At 36.1% G+C, this 24119-nt stretch overlaps 3 protein-coding genes across 3 annotated transcripts in view; 1 reads left to right on the top strand and 2 right to left on the bottom strand.

Moving 5' to 3' along the window:
* Positions 1–13909, bottom strand: part of macrod2 (mono-ADP ribosylhydrolase 2) — a 531158-nt gene extending 517249 nt beyond the window's left edge. Inside the window, exons 1-3 of the mRNA XM_079635368.1 lie at positions 13667–13909; positions 11564–11668; positions 300–401 (exon numbers count right to left, since the gene is read on the bottom strand). Of these exons, the coding sequence (XP_079491494.1) occupies positions 300–401; positions 11564–11668; positions 13667–13703 (244 nt within the window). The 5' untranslated portion in view covers positions 13704–13909. The remainder of the gene's footprint in view (positions 1–299; positions 402–11563; positions 11669–13666) is intronic.
* A 1397-nt stretch (positions 13910–15306) lies between these two features.
* mad2l1bp (MAD2L1 binding protein) lies at positions 15307–18213 on the top strand. The gene is made up of 3 exons (XM_079636396.1): positions 15307–15774; positions 16339–16610; positions 16697–18213. The coding sequence occupies exons 1-3, from the start codon at positions 15405–15407 to the stop codon at positions 17225–17227; spliced, it is 1173 nt and encodes a 390-aa protein (XP_079492522.1). The 5' UTR covers positions 15307–15404; the 3' UTR covers positions 17228–18213.
* ephx5 (epoxide hydrolase 5) lies at positions 17685–23874 on the bottom strand. Its single transcript, XM_079636395.1, has 9 exons — positions 23614–23874; positions 21523–21733; positions 21128–21308; positions 20738–20947; positions 19738–19867; positions 19357–19571; positions 19134–19242; positions 18478–18603; positions 17685–18299 (listed from the first exon to the last, which is right to left on the bottom strand). The coding sequence occupies exons 1-9, from the start codon at positions 23655–23657 to the stop codon at positions 18089–18091; spliced, it is 1437 nt and encodes a 478-aa protein (XP_079492521.1). The 5' UTR covers positions 23658–23874; the 3' UTR covers positions 17685–18088.
* Positions 23875–24119: the final 245 nt, after the last annotated feature.

The raw sequence follows: 24119 nt of genomic DNA, 5'->3' as shown, positions 1-24119 counted from the left end.
CAGGAAAATCCACTGTGGAGAGAAACACACACTGTACATAAATAAATATTCATAAGCAGGAATCTCTCATCCCATCCTGTAGAATGCATCAGCACAAAAAAGAAAGAAAAGGAAAAAAAAACAGTAGTCATGCCTGTACCACTTATAGACACTAGAGGTCAGGCAAGGACAACTAATGTAAAGTACATCAAAGACTATGAAAACCGTTCAGCTAAAGCAAACGCTAAAATACAATTGTGCACTAATTGCCTTGCTAATGTACTAAAACTGTGAGAATTGATCAGAATCAGCAAACTCACCAGCATTCACTATGGCATCAACCTCCAGGATGGTGATGTCACCTTTGTACAGAGTCACTTTGTCAGCCAAGGAGAAAGACTGATGTTCTTCTTCCTCAGTAGCTGTAAGGTAACGATAGAGTAAAGTTAACTTACACAAGAGCTACCATTTCAACTGCATGTTGACTCTCGATATTGATCAGAACAAAACAGTTTCATCAAACACTGACTGTACTGACCAATATTCACTCTGCAATCACTCAAAACTTCACTTATAGAATCAATTCACTTGTAGAATTGACAGTTAAGCATGATGGCAAAAAGCTTTGGCATATCCTAAATTAAATTATGAGCAGGAATAGAAATGCATCACCTTCTTTTGTAGAGTCTGATGGAGGTTTCATAACAGAATCTAAAGATATTGCAGATTATTTTAATAATTATTTTATAAATAAAGTTAGTAATTTAAGAAAAGGTTTTAGAACACAAGATTGTAATTACTGTGAAGTGTGAACTGATCAAAAATTAAATCATGGCTGATAAAATGTGTAACTTTAACTTGAAAGTTTTTTGTGTGCAAACTGCAGAAGTGAGGGCCCTGTTAAAGTCTCTTCCAACACATGGTAGTCCAGGCACAGATAACTTGGACAGCCTAGTATTGAATAAAACAGCTGAATATATTGCTGCTCCGTTGTGTCATATATTTAATCAGTGTATAGCGAGTGGGATCTATCCATCTCTGTGGAAGGAAGGGAATATTATTCCATTGATAAAAGACAATCAATTATCTTATAATGGGCTTAACAGTAGACCTATAAGTATTCTACCTGCACTCAGTAAAGTTATGGAAAAGATTATTCATACACAAATTTGTAATTATTTCCAGAATAATAATTTGATGACTACGTTTCAGCATGCATATAGAAAGGCACATTCTACCTGTACAGCTCTCACACAGATGACCGATGGATGGCTTAGAAGTATGGATAATTCTGAATTAGTTGGTGTGGTCATGTTGGACTTCAGTGCCGCTTTTGATGTAATAGACCATCATATTTTAATTGAGAAATTGAAGAGCTACGGATTCTCTCCTTCTGCTGTTGCACTAATGAAAAGTTATCTTTCACATAGAACTCAGCGGGTTTTTTTATAATGGTTCTTTATCTAATTATAAAAGTTTAGTTTGTGGTAACTTTAAAAATAGTAAGAGTCGTTAATATTATGTCACTTGTCATACTGCACTGAGGTGTGGTCCTCTGCATCTAAAAAGGACTTAAATTCAGGTTGCGCAAAATAAAGCAGCAAGACTTGTTCTGGGCTGCTCAAATAAAACAAGTAGATACTAGATGTATTCTACTCTTTCATGGCTCACTTTAAACCAAATAATAACAGTGACTTTAAGCACTATGATATATAACACATTGACAATGAAAATGCCTATTTCTCTGTTTAATCAAATAGTGTATTGTAACTCCGTGCATAATCATAACACCAGAAAGGCAAATAACGGTCATATAACGACCCCTTATCCCAAAACTAATTTTATGAAGAAAACCATCCTGTATAGAGCTATAGTCATCTGGAATAACATTCCCATTGAAGTTCGTCAGCTTTGTAATAAGCTGTCATTTAAAAAGTCTAAGGTGTTATGTGTTGATGTAGGTTCTTATATGTTTGGATTAAGGTAATTGTAAATTAATTTGTATTTATGTTTCGTCTTATGAATCGAAATTAGATTGTATGCATGTACGAGTGTGTGTTTGTGTATGTAAGTAAATATATGAAATGTGTATATGTTTTAATGGATTAGTTCACTTTTTAAAAAAACTTTTGCTGATAATGTACTCACCCCCATGTCATCCAAAATGTCCATGTCTTTCTTTCTTCAGTTGAAAAGAAATTAAGGTTTTTGATGAAAACATTTCTCCATATAATGGACTTCAAATGGGCCCCAAACGGTTCAAGGTCCAAATGACCGTTTCAGTGCAGCTTCAAAGGGCTTTAAATGATACCAGACGATGAATAAGGGTCTTATCTAGCGAAACGTTCGGTCATTTCAAAAATAAATAATAAAAAATAAAAATGTGTGCTTATAAAACGAACTTTTTTATTTATTTTTTAAATGACCGAACATTTCGCTAGATAAGACCCTTATTCATCGTCTGGTATCGTTTAAAGCCCTTTGAAGCTGCACTGAAACGGTCATTTGGACCTTGAACCATTTGGGGCCCATTGAAGTCCATTATATGGAGAAATGTTTTTTATCAAAAACCTTAATTTCTTTTCGGCTGAAAAAGAAAGACATGGACATCTTGGATGACATGGGGGTGAGTAAATTATCAGCAAACGTTTTTTTTTTAAAGTGAACTAATCCTTTAACTGTGATGCCATCGAAATGTTGTTGTTGTAGTAATGTAATTTTTTAGAATGGACCCCAGGAAGACTAGCTGATTGCACAGACTTACAGCTAATGGGATCCTTAAAAAATAAACAAAACAAAATAAAGTTTTGAAAGATGGAACAGGACTAAATACAAATGATGAAGTGGTAGAGACCCTGTGGCCACAGGTCAAAAACAAATCGACTTTGTCAGAGACATGGCCTGGTGGGTGAACGTACTCTTGACATGTGCTGTTGCACTTGTCAAGTGCAACAGCACATTCTTGTGCGGACAAGAAAATAAAAAAACCCCTGTCAGGAACAGGTATCTTCGGTGCAAAACTTTCTAACTACTACCAGCAGAATGTTTGAACAAATTTGACTGATTTGTTTAATATCAATTGTGCCCATCAACTGCATCACGGTTTACACAATAGTATTAAGCATCACAACTGTTTTCAACAGATAATTTTCTGAAGGATCGTTTGACACTGATGACTGGGATAATTAATGCTATTAAAAAAAAAAAAATCAGCTTTGCCATCACAGGAATACATTCTATTTTCAAATGTATTAAATAGAAAGTTATATTAACAGTTATAATATTACTTTTTTACTGTATTTTTAATTAATTGTAACCTTGGTGAGCATAAGAAACTAATTTGAAAAACAATCAAATCTCTTACCGATGTTAAACTTTTGAACGCTAGTGTAAGGGTACACTCAAAAAAAAAGATGGTTATTTACATGTAGTAAGTTCTATTTAGTACTGTATCGTCATTAAGAACCCTTTGTGCTGAAATGGTTCTTTGTGTTAGAGTTTAGGGTTCTTTATTGCTTTTTTGTTTTTCAAATCTGTAACGGTCAAAGCCTCTTTATTACTGATTTTCTGGAGCTCAGCTATACAACTACAGTTACTACACAGACTGTCAGCACTCTCAACAGGTGAATTATTTCTCTCTTAAAATGTCAATAAATTAACAATTATGTATTTTTCTCTTTTTAGTTTAACAGAACATATAGTGTGAGCAGCTCTGTTCAGTTAAGGATACTCATCTTCTCTACTAAGTAACAGAGATATGGAATTTATTTTATTTTTATTATGACTTTATGCCTTAACATACCCAGTCACAAAAAACATTAACGCTATACCATGACTTTATATCCCTTTTTCTTTTTAACATGGTAAAGGGCTCATCATTCTGTCCATTTTTGCTAATTTTGGCCTTCATTAACAATTCTTTTTACATAATCAAAAAAGAGACACAATGTAACTCTAAACACAATTGTGTATTTCAGATGCTGTCACATATCATAACCTGATGATGATCTGCAGAGAGAAACTGCTACTCAGAATACACACATAATAAAGGACGTAAAGACATCATAGGGAATTGTGAAGATATTTCACTGAAACTTGGTTTTATCGCTATATCGTGTTCAATGTCGATTGTTATTTATTAATGTATTCAGCTAACCTCTGTTGTAAAAGCACTGTCATTTTTGCTACAATCTGCCATGTCAATAAAAAAAGAAAAGTTCCTAATTGACACAACAAGCTGTTTTTTTATGTAAAACCCAAATAGAGGCAACAAGATATAAGACCAGGCAGATAGAGGGCTAAAAAAAACAATAATAATAATTAATTAATAAAAAAAATAATAGTAATATTAATGGAAATATAAATATATATATATATATGTAGCACTTGTAGCACTTTCAAAGCATGGTTCTTTATGGAACCTTATAAAAAAGGGTTCTGCTATTGTTACAAGTCAAAGAACCCTAATTTGGTACTGTTTAGAACCATTTTTCCTAAGAGTGTACACAATGAAAACGAAACACCTGGTTTAAGACCACAACATAATAACTTAGTATGGTGTAGGGCCTCATTTTGCAGCCAATACCGCATCAATTTATTTAGAGAATGACAGATCCAAGTCCTTCACAGTGGCCAGAGGGATTTTGAGCATTATCCTGCAGATATACACAGCACCTTCTTCAGGGTACAATATTTGAACCATTAGGTGCACCTTGGCAGTGACACGCCCATCAAGGACAGTAAGAAATGCCATGATATTGCATCCCGAAACATCACTGAGTGATGAATTATCACTCTCCCAGTTTAAATCTAGACAAGCATTCACATAATACATTTCATAAATTTTAGATCAGTTAGATCAAATCCGCATGATTATATTTGCTTAATATTATGAACAGCAGCTATAATAATTACTCTCCATTTGCTTTTCTGTTTTATCTCAGGATGCCCATCCCGAGGTAACTAAAGAGTACATCAGCTCCAGTTTAGATCCAGCATCTCACGAAGATTTCAGATGCCCAACACTTGTGAAGAGAGAGACAGCACCAACTCCTGCGAGGACTTCATAGATCAGACTCTAAATCAACATGCACCAATGCTAAATTTTCTATGTATTGTAATTATTGTGTTCACAATTATTACTTCAATGAGCTCATTGCTTCTGCCGTAAATTAATACATTGTTAGTTAACTGCATGGTTTTTATATGTACATTTCTCAAATACATTACTCTGTACGTTACTCTGATAACAGATCCCTTTAAATTGTAATGTGTAGACATGCATTTTCTGTAAAGCTGCTTTGAAATATGTATTGTGAATACAACAATAAATGTACATTTAATTGAAGGTGGACTCAGAGAACAATTATGCTTCTTACGCTTCAACAGATTTCCACTGTTGGCACCAATGAAACCGACATTTGGCATTGGCACGAATGACCAAAGGTTTGGCTATAGCAGCCCAACCATGAATATTGACTCTGTGGAGTTCCCAACATACAGTTTTGGTGGAAACATGAAAGGTTTTATGTTTTTTGGATACAATCCGGGTTAGTACTTGAAAATCCCTTCGAGACAACTTCCTCTTGCATCGACATTTACTCCTGTTGGATGTTGTTCGTCCTTCATGGTGGTATGCCGACATTACCCTGGATACCAACGCTTTTGATATACCTGGTCACAGATGAGCCAGAGAGACACGCAGCAACAATTTGTCCTCTTTTGAATTCTGATGTCTCCCATTATATTGTGTGAATTCTTGCAATATATACAGCTGTGCTATTGCTCTGCTAATTCAACCTTCACACTCTGTTCTTGATGGAATGTAAAATCAGTGAAGATTGGCAACCAGGCCACGCATATATAGGTGTGAAACCTCAGACAATATATTGGCCAGTGTTTAAGTCTCATTGTCCAACCCCTGTACATACACTACTTAAAAAGAATACATCTCATAGACTCACTAAGATTTATCTAATCTTTATTTAATGCTTTTTGATAACTCTATTATCTTAGTTCTTCCTTTTGGCATCAAATGCCAAACCTGACCGAACACTGCACATTTGAACCAGCTTTCAATATGGGTTCTCTATAGTAGAACAGGTGTGTAAGTATATGTAAATCTACAAAGAAGTCACCTTTTCAAGTAGCTTTTACCAGCTCCCAGAACGGAGTAGAAACCAATGAAATCTGATCTGGTTGGTTAAAGCGCTGGCATGTAACACTATGCATATGGGTTAACAGAACAGATAGTAATCCAATGAATAGAGCGTCCAAACCATCAGGTCTCAAACTGCTGGCATTGGCCAGTCGGTCAGCTCTATTTAATGCCATAGGCTGCAGACAAATGATATGCAAAAAAGACATTAACATTTGCAAGCTAAAAGAAGCAGTGTTTATTACGCTTATTTAAAAAATAACCTATAGCACATCCTACAGACTGTCCTTTTAGATTAGTAGAGCCGGAGAAAATTTCCGGCTCTAATGTGAAAGGACCAGTTCTGCTCCTGTCAGTTCATCTCCAGGTCTGCTGGCACAGGGCATAGCCATTTGGTGGAGCACTCACAGTGTGTGCGAGGAACAAACCTCATCCAAGTCAACGGAAGTGTTTAATTTAGCATTTTCCGACATCCTCTCACTACAGAACTAATGATGAAAATGGCCAGAGGATTTTAAAAGGTTTTTTTTTTTTTTTTTTTTTTTTAAACATCCTTTAATTGAAAGAGCACTTTTTGGAAATAATAGGCCCACCCAGAATCTGATGATTTTCACAGTTAATTTTAGACTAAAAGTAATAGAATTCTACAGAATGGATTTTAAACTGCATAAATATTTTTATCTAAGCTCAATATGTTAAACTAAGCTCAAACTAAGAGTATTTGTAGGATGATTCCCTGCATAAATATTTTTATCTAAGCTCAATATGTTAAACTAAGCTCAAACTAAGAGTATTTGTAGGATGATTCCCTCCAAAAGACAAGAGTGCCACAGATCAACAATATTTACCATTAAACATTCTCTACTTTGAGCATCCCGACCAGAAGAACAAGTAAAACCAACTGCATGAGTTTGGAGTAGAAATTGTGTAAACTGCCCAACGGTACAAAAAAAAAAAAAAATTATGCAATTCTGTTGGGTGCCACTAAAGCAGAAATAACACTTCACCTTTAAATGAGAACAAGTCCATCTCCTCACCAGCAGACACCAAACCAAGAAAAGTTACGAAAATAAATTGTGTATGGTTCAATACATGTTAAGCCTTATGCAAAGCATCAATCGATTACTACATAATAGTTAGAAAATAATTCTGACTCTTCCCTGTCAGTTCTCCTCTGCCCTGTCTTATAATAAAATGCAAAAGGCAAATTAAAAATAAATAAGCAAACAAACAATTGACAGTAGATGTTTCCATCAACATATTTTTATGCAAATTTTGGAATATTGCATAAAAAAGCCTCCGGATGGAAATGCCAAGATGCACACAAATTCCACAAATGCGCATAAAAAAAAAAAAAAGGATGCACTCAATTAAGTTACATCATTTTCAACTGATATGAAGACATGAAAACTACGATAGAAACACATTTACAGAATATATCCTTTATCCTTTGATGCGGAAAAAAAAAACTCACATGACTTTGCCTCAACATAGGATGTGATTGGATAGCTGGACAAACCAGCAGATCAGTCTCTATGCACAGCATGTCATATGTTGTTTTAGTTATTCTGAAATGCCTGAGCCAAAGTCCGTCATCAAAATGATTTGGTTTAATTCCCTCCCAGAAGTGTCTCACACGACTGCGTTCACAAACATCAGGCTTTTCAAGTCATTTGTGATGTAGGATAAAAGCGCAACAGTGGCTTCCCCATTTACAGCAAATTCCATTTTTATTACAGATACTTTGCGAAAATTTCCCAGGAAGTGACTATTTTGTTCTCTTGAACACATGGGATGGAAACAGTGCTTTATTTACAAATGTTTTATCCAATATTCTAATTTTGCAACTTTGGATGGATAGCTAGTGTCCATTTACACTGAGTGCTGCAAATAACTATTGTTTGCCAATGCATTTTTTATTCACTTCGCCCCCCACTGCACAGATATTTTACTTAAAAACACATACAATATTACTTCTATAATAATAGAGTATATAGTATAAATAGTGTGTTGACATTAATGCAGTAAGTGTTATTGCTATGAGAGTCCTGTTATCAAAGTTGTGAGACATGAAGAGTATGATAGCGTCCCTCTGCCTTGTTTCACTGAATCATCTGTAGGACATATGAAACCCAGAATCTCTGAGCGGTCCCTTATGCTGGATAAGCTGGAATCCTGATCTATTCAGGATCATATCCATACAGGTACTGTGCTTACATGTGTCCCCGTCTCATTCAATTAATTAGCAAGCACTTTCTATGTCAATTCTAGAATGTTACACTTCAAGAATGAGTAAATTCAAGTCTTTTAAAAATTTGTGTTAAAATAATAAAAATACTGTATTTGCGCTGCACTTTGTCTGACTTTTTGTATGTAACCAGTTTCCCACTGTGCCTCAGCAAAAATTCATGCTTTCCTTTTTTTTTTTTTGCATTCAAGCAAGAAAGATGAATAACACAGAAAATAAAATTGAGAACATGTCTTCATTTACAAACCTATGTGACCTCCTTTCTTCTGTGGAACACAAGTAAATCTGTTTTCCATGATCTTTTTTATCAATTTTTTAAAAATGGACAGACCTTCAGGCTTAAAAAAAAAAAAAAACATAGCACTATTTTTCAAGTCTTCTGAAGTCAATGGTAGTCTTGTGTGTGAAACAAAAATGTAAGTCACCATTCACTGAAACCCTTGCTGCATTTATGAGAGAAGTAGAATATCAGATTTGTGAACAAATCACTTTTGAGACTGGTGAATCTGTTGGTTCACAAAACTTATGAAGGTATGTAACAATAAATGAGGGTAAGTAAATGACAATGTTTTTTTCAATCCCTTTAAAACCATTCCTTATCTTCTGGGGCCAGTTGCATAAACAACCATTATGTTAAAGGGGTGGTAAAATGCCCTTTTCACAAGATGTAAATTAAATATATGATGTCCCCAGAGTGTGTGTGTGTGTGTGTGTGTGTGTATGTGTGTGTGTGTGTGTGTGTGTGTGTGTGTGAAGTTTTAGCTCAAAATACCCCACAGATATTTTTATATTACATGTTAAAGTTGTCACTTTTTGAGGGTTAGCAAAAACACACTGTTTTGTGTCTGGCCCTTTAAATGCAAATGAGCTGCTGCTGCCGACACAGAGGCAGCAGCAGCTCACATGACTTTGACACATGACACAGAGGTCGGGGTTTCAAGAGCTTGTGTGTTAGCAGCTGTGATTACCTCACCCAGACACAAAAATTACAGAAACGGTTCTGCCTTTTATGTTTAAACGGAGTCAGACAAAGATGGAGAGACTCAAGAAGAAGTGACCACGTAGAATGCAACAGGACATCTCTGAATTGTTAGTTTATGAATTTATGTTGCTGATGTGGCATTAACTATCTTCAATTAGCATATTCTGTCATGATTATCTATATATCGCTCGTATAGGAACTGTTGTGAGATGCACACAGACTGACTAAGACAGATGCTAAAGTTTGAGCTGACTCACAAATGTGCTCACTACAACAACTCTCCCTCTTCTCAACATGGACTGCGTGTTCCCGGGGGCGGGGTTTATGTACATTTTAGGGTTGGTGATGTCACTAACCCGGGAGGAATGTCGTGTAGTCCCTACCAGCCGTTTGTTGTAGTCCTTGAAAAACGATTTCTTTAAAAGCAAATATCTTCCTTTGCTTTGAATTTTGAGCGTTGTAACTTTGCAGATGTTGTTTATGCTCAAACAGCAACATTACACACTAACTAAAGATAGAAAAGTGAAATCATACTCAACCACCCCTTTAAAGGTATAGTAGACCCTAAAATGAAAATTAAGTCAGAGTGAACTCAAGAACAGAGTGAAGCCCAACAGCCAAGGTCAAGAATGTCATTAATACATTATATTGCGTTTGTTTTTCAACAAACCCTATCGTATACCACCAGAACACTTGGAATATACGTCATGGGATCATTTTGTGATACTTTTGCGTCTTTTTTTATAAGTTTGATCCTGGTCGCTATTAACTGCCATTATATGGACGTCTGGACGAGCGCAAACGGATGACATTTTTTACAAATTCTCCTTTTTGTGGTGCATGAAAGGGCACACTGCGGAGAACACCAGGGTGAGTAAATGATGACTTCATTTTCATTTTAGGGTGGACTATCCCTTTAAGACTGAGTCTTTTGTAGACCAATCTATGTTTTAATGCAACAGAACTCTGGTCTTCAAACAGGAAACAATAGATTCAGATGTTTGATATTCTAAGACTTCTGTATGTTGTTTTAGTGATCAAATAAATGGGGCGGGGGACATAACAGCATTCAAGCTACATTGAAAAACTTTAACACGATCATGTCTTTCTGTTTATATGCATACGTTTGGGAAACCTTCGAATACATCTATAAAAAAATAAGCCAAGGGTCAGGGTAGCTCAACTATCTTAGCACTAGGAATCCTTCACAAAGGGCTATGAAAGGGACAGCAGCTAATACCTTTTCAAAATTTTGTCAGGTTCATCCATAAATAAGCCATGATATCTGAGCTGTCAGGGTCACACATATCCATGTGTCCTTTTCCTTTTAAAAGGGTAGCAAATCACTTGCATGCAGAGTGACTATGATGCTGGCAAAGAAGAACATGAAACAACCAGTACCTTCTTCCAGAATGACTTTGCAACTTCAATGCTATAAAAGATCTCTAAAGCTATTCACCAAGACATGCACTATCATTCAAAAGATTTGTTTTAATGTTTTTGAAACAAGTCCCTTGTTCACCAATAAGGCTGCACATAGTTACCGGTAATCAAAAACGCCGCAAAAAAAATATATTGTGAAATAATATCATTTAAAACAACTTTTTTCTACTTTAATATATTTTAATATCAAATGTAAATTTTCAAATATCAATATTTGATATTTGATAAATATCAATATTGATATTTAATATCAATATTAATATCAAAGCTGAATTTTCAGCATCATTACTCCAGTCTTCAGTGTCACATGATCCTTCAGAAATCATTCTAATATGCTGCTCAAGAAACACTTCTTATCAATATTGAACACAGCTGCTTAATATTTTTGTGGAAACGGTGATACATTTTTCAGAATCCTTTGATTAATAAAAAGTTCAAAAGAACAGCACTTATTTGAAATATATATGAAATATAACATTATAACTTCTTTACTGTCACTTTCGATCAGTTTAAAGGATCTTTGCAGAGTATAAGCATTAGTCATTAAACAAAATAATAACAACAACTTAACTGATCCCAAACATTAACGGTATACAATTCACTATTGTAAAAGCTTGTGGGCCACTTGAAGGTAAAGTATGTAATCCACTAGCATCAAACAGAATTGCAAATCCTTTATAAACAGCATTTCAAAGCACTCCCCCTGTCTGCTATTGGTCGAAAAACAGGAAGTCAGAAAGGCTTTGGTATTTACCTGTATTATTGTCATTATTTGCCCAGGTGGGTATCTTGTCCAACGTCACATAGTTTCCCCGATAATCTTTGCGCCTATCCTCTAGTCCAAGATTGAGTAAGCGCTCTGTGGAACAGAAGAAACAATACAGTCATAGTATACAGACAAGAGCATGTCTTGTGAAGCAAAGCTAATCAGTTTGAATCAGAGGGGTTCATAAAGGAACATCTGCGACTAGCTCTGTGCATCGTGTCAGAGTGGTACTCTTTGGTGTGGTAATTGTGGCAACCATGTAAGTATGTGTGAGAAAGCAGAGACAGGCTAATGAGGGTACACTGCTCAGCATACAGCTGCAGGCCTGACATGCAACCAGACCACGTGTGATCAGTTCTATCTAGCATTCATGGACAACATGATTCAAAAATGTCCAAATATTTATATTTTTCATTAACTAGTTTAGCAATAGACTAAAGCTTACACAGTTGGTTCCAACGATTTCAGTTTCACTTTTGTTTCTCCAGTTAATGCAACCTTTCCTTGTCCAAAATAACATTTTTGTAAAGGGTTTTTCATAGAATGGACAGTTAAAAAAAAAAAAAAAAAAAAACTTTTGCAGCAGCAAATTTACTTCCCATAATTATGCATTTCATATAAATTAAAATTTAAAAAAAATTGTATTAATGGCTTTAGTATTTATTATGTGGTGAGAATAAGTTAACATGTAGCCTACATAAAATGTAACGAGCTCTAAAACCCTCCCAAAATAAAAATGTCTCTCTTTCAAGACAAAATTAAACTTTAGCTTGATATTCCTGTTATAAACCAGCTCCAAAGTGCCCCTGCCGACACTACTGATTTTTCATGCTCACTGCCCCCTACATCTGGCTTTTCAACCATCTTTATTAATTTATTTTTTCTGTTTTTATCCTTCTACACTCCCTATTGCAACACGAATGAAGATCACTTTTACAGGGGCTCCTTTATGAGCACAATGTGCATTCATGATGTACTATTTTAAAATAGTATAAAATAACAACAGCGCTGATTCATTAATCAAATCACCAAAAAATATATATTATAAAGGAAACACTAGGCCATAAGTCAACAGCTCTCATCATATATATTGTATCATATTATTATGCATTTGATTTAGGATAACAGATCATTAATGTGAGTAAAGTAACATCACTGTCAACCTAATGTGTTACACTCCTTCATAGGACACGTCAAAAACACTGTTGTTGTGAACATTAGGTCACACTGTGGGTGATTTGTATGTCGATATAGAGTGCATATGCAGTGCACTTAAAATAAATTCATCTAATGATGTCATTATCTAATGATAACGATAAAGTGTCTCCAATGTAACACAAAATCATTAAGGTTCTCACATCAAATCAAGCTAAAATATGATTGTATCAAAACGGCATAAAACAGTAGAGAACCTCCAAGTATAATTCAGCTCCAATACTGGTTAAGCATATCTGAACCAACTAATGTTTGGAAAGTATACTAAAAAAAAATGAAGGCAATAGAAATAAACTACTAATGAAGGTGAATATCCAGGACCAGGACTGAGCCACTGCTGAGTGCATGATATTCATCTCACTGAACTTTCAATCCATTAAAATCCCTTCTAATATGTAATTTAGCTTGTGCAGTGCATTTATACAAACTAATTAAAGTAAACAGGGATTTACCAGTTACAGGTTCACACCACAGAGTCAGTCATATGGTACAAAGGTTCATGGAAATATTGTATCATAGCTACTGTGTTTCACTGGCTGCACCAAGCAAACGCACGTGTCAGCTCGATTTAAAATGACTAAACACTAATTCAGAAATTGTATTTGCATTGAAACATAATTTAACGCTGGACATATCAGGGCCTTGATCACAGCATCATGTACTGATGCTCCACCTGCACCTGAAGGTGTTCGTCTGTCCCCATGCTGTTGATTCAAGAGGCAGAGCGTCTAACGTTATAAGAAGACACTTCTCCCGCCACGTACGTGACGTGACCGCATGTTCAACCCGGTGGATGTCAAACCCCAGACTGACACTACCGTTATGATTCCTGTCTTTAAACGGAAGAGACACGACCAGAGTCCAAAAGAGCCTTACCTTTCTCCGCTCTCCACTCCTTTTTCTTTTTGCTCATGGTGCCGTGGTGTGAGGGCTTCTGGTAAATGGTTTTTGAGTTAAACAACCCCAGGCTCACAGTGATGTGCGCGCTGCAACTCAAGAGAAAGTGAAAGAGCTCCGGTAGCGTGACTCCTCACCTGAGAAACTGTCAAATTGTAGTTGGTGGGGAGACTGTGTGCGGTAACGCAACCTATCTTAACGCTACCCGTGGAGGCTGCGTGCAAAACGGCGCTCGGTGATTGGTTGATTCGTACGCGGAAGTGGTGTTATGATTGGATTGTTTCATGCGGCAGTCAGATAAAATGCGCATACGCTTGACGTGTGCTAGGTTGAGCGTCAAAGCGTTGTAGGGCTGGTAGGGTAGCAACCGTGGGGAGCGAGTAAAAGAGCTTTAAAAGACATGAGCGCCATGCGTGGTAGTAATGCAGGGATGTAGCACATATTTAATACAGTTGTATAGGGATATGCAACTTTATTGACTGACTTTTTCCCCAGATTTGACATAAAATATTATATCTATCTATCTATCTATCATCCATCCATCCAAAGTGACACAAATTGCCATGGAAAACGTGCTAGCGGGATACTGTTGCTATGGTTACCTCTGGCGAACGCAATTTCTGTTTAGCGACTGGTACACTCTCTAACTAACTTGCAATCTAACTTTTATAATTATAACTTTTGAACTCCATGCTAACATACTTTTTAACATTTGTACAGAAGTTCAGTTGTTCTTGCTTTCACTGAAGAAAAGCAAGTTTCACTGCACAAGATGAAACATTATTTTGGATCTAATTTAGCTTCCCTTATTTAGTAATGGAAATGGTGGATCAAATGATATTGGTAGCAACCGGTTTGTGGTATTTGTACAAATGCCTTTAACCCACACACGCATATAATGAGACACATTGGTCTGTTCTCATAAGGAGGATAACTTTAGATATAATTATCCTTGTGGAAACATTCAGAATTGGTTGCTTTGAGGAATTAATTAACGATGTGCACACTTGGAAATTAGTTCCTAAAATGCGTGCTCTTGTTGGAAGAAAATGTGTTAAATATATATATTATTTTGTAATTTTTAGCATTATCACCCTATTTCAAAAAATACACAGAAAAAAATCTGTATATATTTAACTGATATAGGGGTTTATTCGACAAGACATTAGGCACTAATGAAACAGTAAAAGTCTATAAAGACCCGAATGTAGCAGTCAAGTCTCCTGACTAGTGTACAAAATGTTTCTAGATGCACAAATACATCCATTGCTGTCAAATAACCATCTATCCTGCAATAACATCATATAATTTTTAAAGAATGGCCAAGAACGTAATGGTGCTGACCTTTTTTAACAGTCTCTTTTTCTACAGTGCTGGTCCTGACCATAGACTGTAAAAAAAAATAGGTCCTGGCCATAGACAGTATATAAAGGTCCTGACAGTGGAAAAAGTCAACCTGCAGAGGGCGTCAATTAACCGCTTCTTTGAACCCGAAGAGAAAACAAACAAAAAGGTACAGGAACAAACAGAAAGTACATAAATATAATTTTGCTCTGCCATGGATATTTTAACCGAACATATTTAAAATATAAAAACGTGAAATAAAAATTGTAATAAAAAGGAATGAGACTCTTATTATATATCTCGTGATTTCCGGTTCCTGTGTTTCCCATGATGCCGTGCCCGGTGGGTAAATTCAAAGTTTCAAACTTTAAAAATGGAAGAGAGATCGAGGAGGAGAGAGGTTGAGTGTGCAAATATGACTGTCACTAAACACAGCAGCACCAACGAAACTTCTAACAATAGCTACAATGACAAACTTATTCACACCAATCAATGCACATCTCGTGAAGAACAAACAAAGGTTTCATCTGACGGAGAAACGGAAAGGAACATTTTGTGCCATGTCGATGATCCTGAATCCTCCCCTCATTCTCAGGTGGAAAATTTGTGCCTGCTGGACAACATTGGTGAGATTGAGAGGGACGGGGTTTGTGTGGAGCCCTTTAAACCATCAGAGGATAAAGAAAACATAAATATCTCCACGCATACAAAAACTGAACATAGAGGTGACGATCATGATGTAGGTAAGTAAGTGGGTGATAATAAACGGTTACATTTCCTGTCTATGCTTCACATAACTAACTGTGATAGAAAATCAAACACCAGTCAGTAAAATATCAGTAAATATTAGACCGTTATAAATAATAAGATGATTACAAATTATGTTAAAAAAATCTCACACACACACATATATATATATATATATATATATATATATATATATATATATATATATATATATGTATGTGTGTATGTCTTTATAGATGTTTATATATGTTTGCTTATGTATTATATTACTTTTCAAATATCATGAATTAGGGTTACATCATATGACCTAAACAAAATGTATATAATTGTGATCATTAAAGTGTTATATTATGTTTTTTTTAATATAATAATTATTAGATCTAGATAAAAATAAAATGACTGTCACATCATTGACCCTTATGTCTGTCTGTCTATTCTAGTCTTTGCCTCAGACTAAACAGTATAAAAAACAATAGATGACAATAAAAAACTAATTTTATTCTGCTCATTTTCTTTTCAGTTAATAAGTTAATGATGTCATGTAAATGTCTTATTTCAAGGTTGCCAGCAGACCAATGCTTTGGCCAGTTCTTCTGGCAGTCAGGGGGAATCTAGTGAAATATCTGCACACCATGTTGATGATGAGGAAATATTCAGGAGAGCGAGAGAGGAAGGACGAGTTAATGTCGTCTTCCCCGGGCACATCACCCAGGACGGTTGCTGTATATTAGTGTGCGAGCTTCTGAAGTGTGTCCTTTACCAGCGGCAGCAGATGCCAATGACATATGACCAAATGGTGTTCCTGCAGAAACAGCAGCATAATACCACTCAGGTATTACAGAAGGCCTCATATGTGTTTGATTCATAATTGAATTGTAGTTTGTATATGGTATAATAACTGTGCTTTCTTTTTCATAGACGGAGGACACAGTGAACCGACGGTCTGCAAAGACATCAGGGGGCTTGGACTGGCGTCGGTGCCAGCGGACATTGCAGGAATTGGATGAGGTGCTGGCTCACCTTGAGGCTTTATTCTCTCTTAGCCATGTTCCCTGTGTGCTTTTCCTTCTGGGTGGGTCTACCATCCTTCCCACCGAGCTGTATGAGGTCAACATGGAAGCATTGGCTGTTGAGGCCGGCGAAAACCGCTTAAGGACCTCAAGCTGTCTAAGACAGCTTTTCCGGACGCTATTTGTGGCCGACCTGTTGTCGGATGCCAAGTCTGTGCGTCTCATGACCACCACAGTCATGGCTCTGGGGCACCGTGATTGTGGCGTGACTGGGTTTAAACCCAAAGTGGAATTTAAATTTCCCACAAAAGTGAAAAGGCAAGTCATCTCTATAGCCAGTGATTTGTCACTTGCCGGGAAACTACAAAAAAGTAAGAGAGACCTGGAGGACTATATATGGTTTCAGGCCCCTGTCACTGTGAAAGGATTCTGTAAATGATGAGAGAATAAAGAGTAACAGATTTCAGGGAATGTTGGAATACAATGAATTCACTCCATTCTCAGGGATCACTGTATGACTGGCCAAAAAGTATATGGGCTTTTGTTTTTTAAATATGCTTTATTCAGGAATTCTATGTGAACTTTAATGTTTTATAACTGCAGATTATTTATGCCATGTTTACATTATCATCAGCAAATCCATCTATGTTTTACATTATTTTACAGTATACAGTGGTGGTTTTCTGTTGTTTTATAATCTGAGCTGCTACTCACTTTAAGGCCATTTGTATCATTTTTTTAAGGCTAAATAGTAGCTTTTGTAAACGGATGAATGTACATCATTTTAATGAAAATAATGATTAACCAAATTAACCACTTCATTTTCCATTTGGTGCTATATCTTTGTACTGTCTTGCTTTCATTTCCATTCACTTAAAAAAAGAACATCCAATCTTAAGGTCAGAGTTTATTAAACTGATTGAAATGACACCGTAATGATTGTAGTGTATATTGTAATGTTTCTCTTTAGCAAGCAGAGGTGAGTTTTTGAAACTCTGCAGACTTTAATAGCACAAAGTAAAAAAAGGAGTACATCTACAGAGTTTTATGCACAAGACATCATGCAAAAAATTATATTGTACAGAACATCATTAAATACCTTCATTTGGTTCACTGAAAAACCTTGGATTTCTAACACTAAACAGAAACGATCAGTGCTGCATTTCCCAAAAGCATAGTAAGCCTAAGTTGATCATAGAGACCATTGGTGGCAATTGTTCTACTATCAACTTCAACATACAATGTTTTTTGGAAACGCAGCGCTTTTTTTTTTTTTCATTAAGATACTGGAATAAAGCTGCTATTTGTGGACTTTTCTCTCCACTTTCTCCACAAACTGAATGATGTCATTAGCCAGAAGCTGGGGTTCTTCGAAGGCAGCGAAGTGTCCCCCTCGGCTCATGTATGTGAAAGATCGCACATCTGCAAACCGTGAGCTGGCCCAGGCTCTAGGACAGTGGAGTAACTCATCAGGAAAGGCAGCCAGGCCAGTGGGCACAAACACACTTGTCCTTCAGGGAAAGGGAGGAAAACTATTTAGCCATACAAATATTTTTTGGGATAGGCTGCAAAGAAATATATTTGTTATATGTAATATATGTTGAAAGATCAATGTTAAAGCAAACATTTTTACCCTTCCTTTTATGATGAGTATTCATTTCGGGTCACTACAAATTTTTCTGAACTTACACTCTGTCCACCCTCGTCTTTAAGTCTTTCTTCAGGTTCTCTTTGTAGAAACGCATTGAGGGAATGATGGAACATGTTGTCCAGTAGATCATGACATTTGTAAGGAGATCGTCTAGACTGAACTTCCTACAATAAAAAAACAAAAATAATTTAATTAAAATCAAACTAAACCCTTTTTTTTTTTTTTTTTTTTATTAATCAGAGATGAAATGGATGAATTGATTAAATGAATGGATATATTAAATTGATCAAAAATATATTATTGATATTAAATTATTAGACATGTTACAAAAACAGTTTACTTTTGAACTTTCTATTAATCAAAGAATCCTAAAAAAATAAATGATTGAGCACCAAATCAGCAAATTAGAATGATATCTTAAGGATCACGTGACACTGAAGACAGGAGTAGGCCTAATGATGCTGAAAATTCAGCTTTGCCATCACAGGAATAAATTACATTAAAAAATACATTTAAATAGAAAACTTTTAATTTATAATATTATTGTTTTTCTACTGTACTTTTGATCAAATAAATGCAGCCTTTGTAAGCATAAAAGACTTCTTTCAAAAACATAAAAAAAATTACCTTTGAATGGTAGTGTTTATTTATATCTGCAAAAATAATTGCACCTGTATGTGGAATATGTCTTTACCTCTCCAAACCTCCATCCTCCAAGTCTCTGTTTCCCAAATCTGTCCAGGAGGAGAATTTCTCCAAGATATATGCAGCCAATCCGACTGGAGAGTCATTCAGTCCACATCCTGCAGGAATGACAAAACGCCCAAAATATATTTTTAGATAAATGAAGTGCTCAATTAAGTGTTCATTTGACATGACCCAAAAGCATAGTATAATATGTGCCAAGCATTACCTACCTGCTGTGTCCGGTTTAGAGGCTTGAATGTGTAAATAGCCAGTTTCTCTCAGTATATCATATATATTCTTCTCCATGTAAGGATAGAGTCGTCTGACATCTTCCTTTGTAAATCCCACCAGGAACGGCAGGTAGCGACCAATGACTAAGGAGAGGAGCTGTCCAAGGCTGTCTGTCCTGGCAATGATCATGTTCAAGTGTAGACCACGAACACACCTTATTTTAAAGAGAGCGGCAACGTTTTAATTGATAAAACACTATTATAAAATGTATTGCTCTGTATTGATTAATAATGGAAAAAAGTAACAAATAATACATTGACAGAGAATTCATGTCATAAAAAGGGCAGTGATTTGTATCGTAAAGGGTGTGAAACTCCTACTCTGGCTTCATCTGGGCCATGTTGCTGGTAATGAAAGCTCCCCAGTCTCCTCCCTGCACATAAAACTCAGTGAACCCCAGTCTTTCCATCAGCTTATGGAAGATGCGGGCAGCTTCCATTGTGTTAAAACCTTCACATGAAATAATAGAAAGAATAACAGGTCTATAACTCCATTTTTCATCTATTTACAGATGTTAAGATTGTATATTATCTGTATGCCATCATGTCATTTGTTTGTCTGTAACAAGTTATTCAGGTCAGAGTGCAACAGTCGGGTTCTGGAAATAAAGACTCCATACATTTTCTCCATAGGGAAATTGATTTTGAACAATAATTTAGAAACTTTTAAAGACAGACCTACTGTGAGCTACGAGGTTGTTAATTCATGGTATTTGCTTCTGATGAAGCCGTACACAAGCATTATTTCAGCTTATTTTAAAAATTATTGTGTTTAACAGCAGAATTCCTGGTGAAAAACTACATTACTCATGATGCTGTACAGAAAATGAAAGCAATCATAAAAGTCTAAAAAAGCAACACATGCAAAAAAAGTTCTAAAAATACTTAAATGCTTGTAGATATATGCTTTTTTTTTTACACTTTATTGTTTTTGATTATACAAGACAGGTAACGGAGAAACACTTTTCGATTTCATATATGCATATTTGCAATAAACAATATATTGTTTTTTATAAACATTATAATAAACATTTGTAAATTAATAGTTTTATATTTCTCCATTGTTTTTAATCCGATTATGTTGTACGCAATACTTCATGGAATGCATTTATTTCCTACTAAAGCTTGTAAAGCTGTACTACACAGTCTTGTGCCTTAGTCTTTTTGTCCGTTTTTCAAAAATTAAAATCAAAGTTTGTAGTGTTGTGAAATACCTTGTAGCTGATTGGCTTGGTTCATGGCTTATAACTTTTTAACGAAGACGGGGGGGGTGGGTTCTTGCTACCCGTAGCTATATCTTGTTGCATGTTGGTAGACTTACCTTTTTTATGTGGCGCTTCAGAGTAGCCGTAGCCTGGAATGGAGGGACAGATGACCTCAAAGACCACATTTGAATCCGTCTCAATGAGCAAGGGCAGAATCCCGTAAAACTCATAAAAGGTACCAGGCCAGCCGTGAACCATCATGAGAGGGAGAACCGTCTGTCCAGACTTCTGAACAGGCTTCACGTGAACGAAATGCACATCTATACCTGAAAAGCAGTACAGAATTTAACTAAAATGTTCCAAAAAAACAGCTTGAAATACACCTAAACACATTTTGTGAATGCATGATGTGGGACTTAAAAGATAACATGAAAATTGCATACTCTGTACAACAGGTTATCATCTGGCCAGGTAAATTATATCCTTTATAAGTGTTATGTTCTTACCCTCAATTTTGGTTTTGAAGTGAGGATACTGGTTAATCACCTTCACCTGCTTCTCCCAGTCAAACTCCCGTCTCCAATAAGAGACCACCCGCTTAAGGTAAGACGAGTTAAATCCATAATGAAAGCAGGAATCCTCCAGTGGATCCGTGAAGCGTGTTTGATCAATGCGTCTGTGCAGATCCTGAAGAAAACAGTGCAGTTAATGATGATGACATAAATATATTGTGGTTGAGTACATGTATGAAAGCAGAGAAGAATGATCTTGTGGGGATTTATGTGAAAAAACGATTATTTGATTCTGGAACTGTTGATCCACATCCAATTCTTCACCCAAAATGTGCTGCCTTGCATTACATAACATTATTAGTGTTCAGGTGGTTGTGTTGTGTGCCCACCTCTATCTCTTCCACCGAGGTCTTCACTACAAATCTGTGAACGGTTTTGTCCTCAGATAAAGGCTTCTCCCCAGCACCCCACCAGCCATCTCCCATTGGTATCGTTTTGGGGCTTTGCTTCCATGCCACGTAGCACAAAAGAGCTCCAACTCCAGCAGAAGAGAGTGCTAAGAGCTGTAGTTTAGACCGATCAAGGTTGCCAATGGTCTCTCTAAAAGTGAAGGAAGTTAGTTAACAAATCATTTTGAAAAAATAAAAGATTTCGGCCTGAAATACACTACATGATTTACCAATCTGAACAGATTTCAAAACACTAGGGCCTTGTTTTTACATAAACGGCTTAGATTAATCCAGGATTGGGCCTTAGTTAAATTTCGACATTCAAGTAGCTTTTATAATGCCTTAGAAAAGACATTACTGGTGTGCATTTTGAGACAAAACAATAGCACTGACATATTTTAAGATATGAAACAAACATTCAGAAACATTCACCTCCTTGCTAGAAAACATGAAAAATCAATACAACATATGTTCTAAAATCGGCTCAACATATAAATAAGTCTGTGTTCATCATATACTTCACTATTTAAATCTGTCAACTCAGACTGCAAAAATCAAGTAGTGTATCCAGCCTTTATTTGATCACTGTAGTTTACTTTATGAGTAAGCAAATAAGCATAGCAGGAGGGTTAGGTTTGTGTTTGTTTAGTTTTTTACTTCAAATAGACTGACACTGGGGGAAAAAATAATTGTGATTTGGCCACATCCAGCTCTTCCCACCATGCACTGGGGCAGTAATGCTTAGTGGCATTGTTTGACCATTGCTGTCATTTATTAAAGGGTTAGTTCACCCAAAAATGAAAATAATGTAATTAATGACTCACCCTCATGTCGTTCTAAGCCCGTAAGACCTCCGTTCATCTTCGGAACACAGTTTAAGATATTTTAGATTTAGTCCGAGAGATTTAGTTTAACGCAGATTGACAACAGACCCGGGAGAGAATACAATGCTGAATAAAGTCTTATTTTGTGTTATTTTTGGACCAAAAAGTATTTGCGATGCTTCAAAAACTTCTAACTAACCCACTGATGTCACATGGACTCCTTTGATGATGTTTATATTACCTTTATGGACATGGACAGTATACTGTATATACAGCTTCAATGGAGGGACAGAAAGCTCTCGGACTAAATCTAAAATATCTTAAACTGTGTTCCGAAGATGAACGGAGGTCTTACGGGCTTAGAACGACATGAGGGTGAGTCATTAATGACATTATTTTCATTTTTGGGTGAACTAACCCTTTAATGACATTATTTTCATTTTTGGGTGAACTAACCCTTTAAGGTGTTGTCAGGATGAGGGCGGCAATGGCTCAGTGGTTTGAGTAGGTTGTCTACAAACCTACAAAAAAAAGGTTTGTTTGACCATTGTTTGACCATTGGTAGTGGATTGGTAGTTCAATCCCCGGTTTCACCTGACCAAGTGTCGAAGTGTCCATGAGCAAGACACCTAACCCAGCTGCTCCCGACGAGCTGGGTGGCGCTTTGCATGGCTGACACCGCCGTCGGTGTATGAATAGGTGTAGTGAGGCAACATGTGGTGCTTTGGTGACCATTGGGTCTGTGAAAGCGCTATATAAATGCAGTACATTTACCATGAGTTTGTTCCTCTATTAAACTCGCATTTTAAGGTATTTCACAAGTATTTATAGTCTTGAGTACTCGCTCTTCGTGACAGGAGGCATTTTTAATTATATGCAAATTAATTAATTAATTTGCATTGCATTGAAACAATTACTTTTTTAAGTCATGGAAATTTCAAATCACGAATATGACTTAAAACAAGTGAATGAAACGCAACTCAAAATAGCCATGCAAAGATTTGTTTTTACATACAACAATGAAAACTCAGCTGAATAACACAAAAGTTTGTGGTGGAGTTGCAGGAATCTGGTGAAGTGTATGAAATGACCTCGAAATTACTAGGCAAGTTGCACATCGACGGAAATGGTTTAACCGCATCGAAAATATGAGACTGCGTTAGCATTTCTGAACTCTAAATATTCCGTGCTCCACCGTTTTACTCACTTGATGCATTCAACAGTCTGCATAATGGAGTCCTCAAAACCCATCGTAGCTAGACAGCCGTGTCTTTTCCAAGCTGTATACTTGACAAATAATTAACGTTCAAAGTGCACAAACGTTCAAGGAGCGAAGGAGGCGGAGATTTACTTTTATACCCAAAATACCCCAAAGTTCAAGTACAGTATCTGCGAAAACAAAAAGGGGGCGTTTCCAAATGTTGGGGTGGTTTCAAACATGTTTCAGGTTTCAAACTGGGAGAGGTCCAAAGGTACGGAAGCCTAAAAGGCCATTCATTATTTTTTTCTTTCTTGTTTTGAGAAACGAACCTATGTCAATATTATAAGAATTAAAGATAAATAAAATGATGCATGCTTTTAGGACTTCCATAAAACAGGGAAACGTTTGTTTTTTTTACTCAGTATTTATTTTCATAGACTACAGTAGTTACAGGATCTTTCTTTTGACTGTTTTTTGTGTAATTTTGTCACAATATAGCTGGTAGCTTTTAT

The sequence above is a fragment of the Phoxinus phoxinus genome (genome assembly GCF_949152265.1).
Source record: "Phoxinus phoxinus genome assembly, chromosome: 14".
NCBI lineage: Eukaryota > Metazoa > Chordata > Actinopteri > Cypriniformes > Leuciscidae > Phoxinus > Phoxinus phoxinus.
Note: the sequence above shows the minus strand (reverse complement) of the source record. Positions and strands in the feature narration are given on the sequence as shown.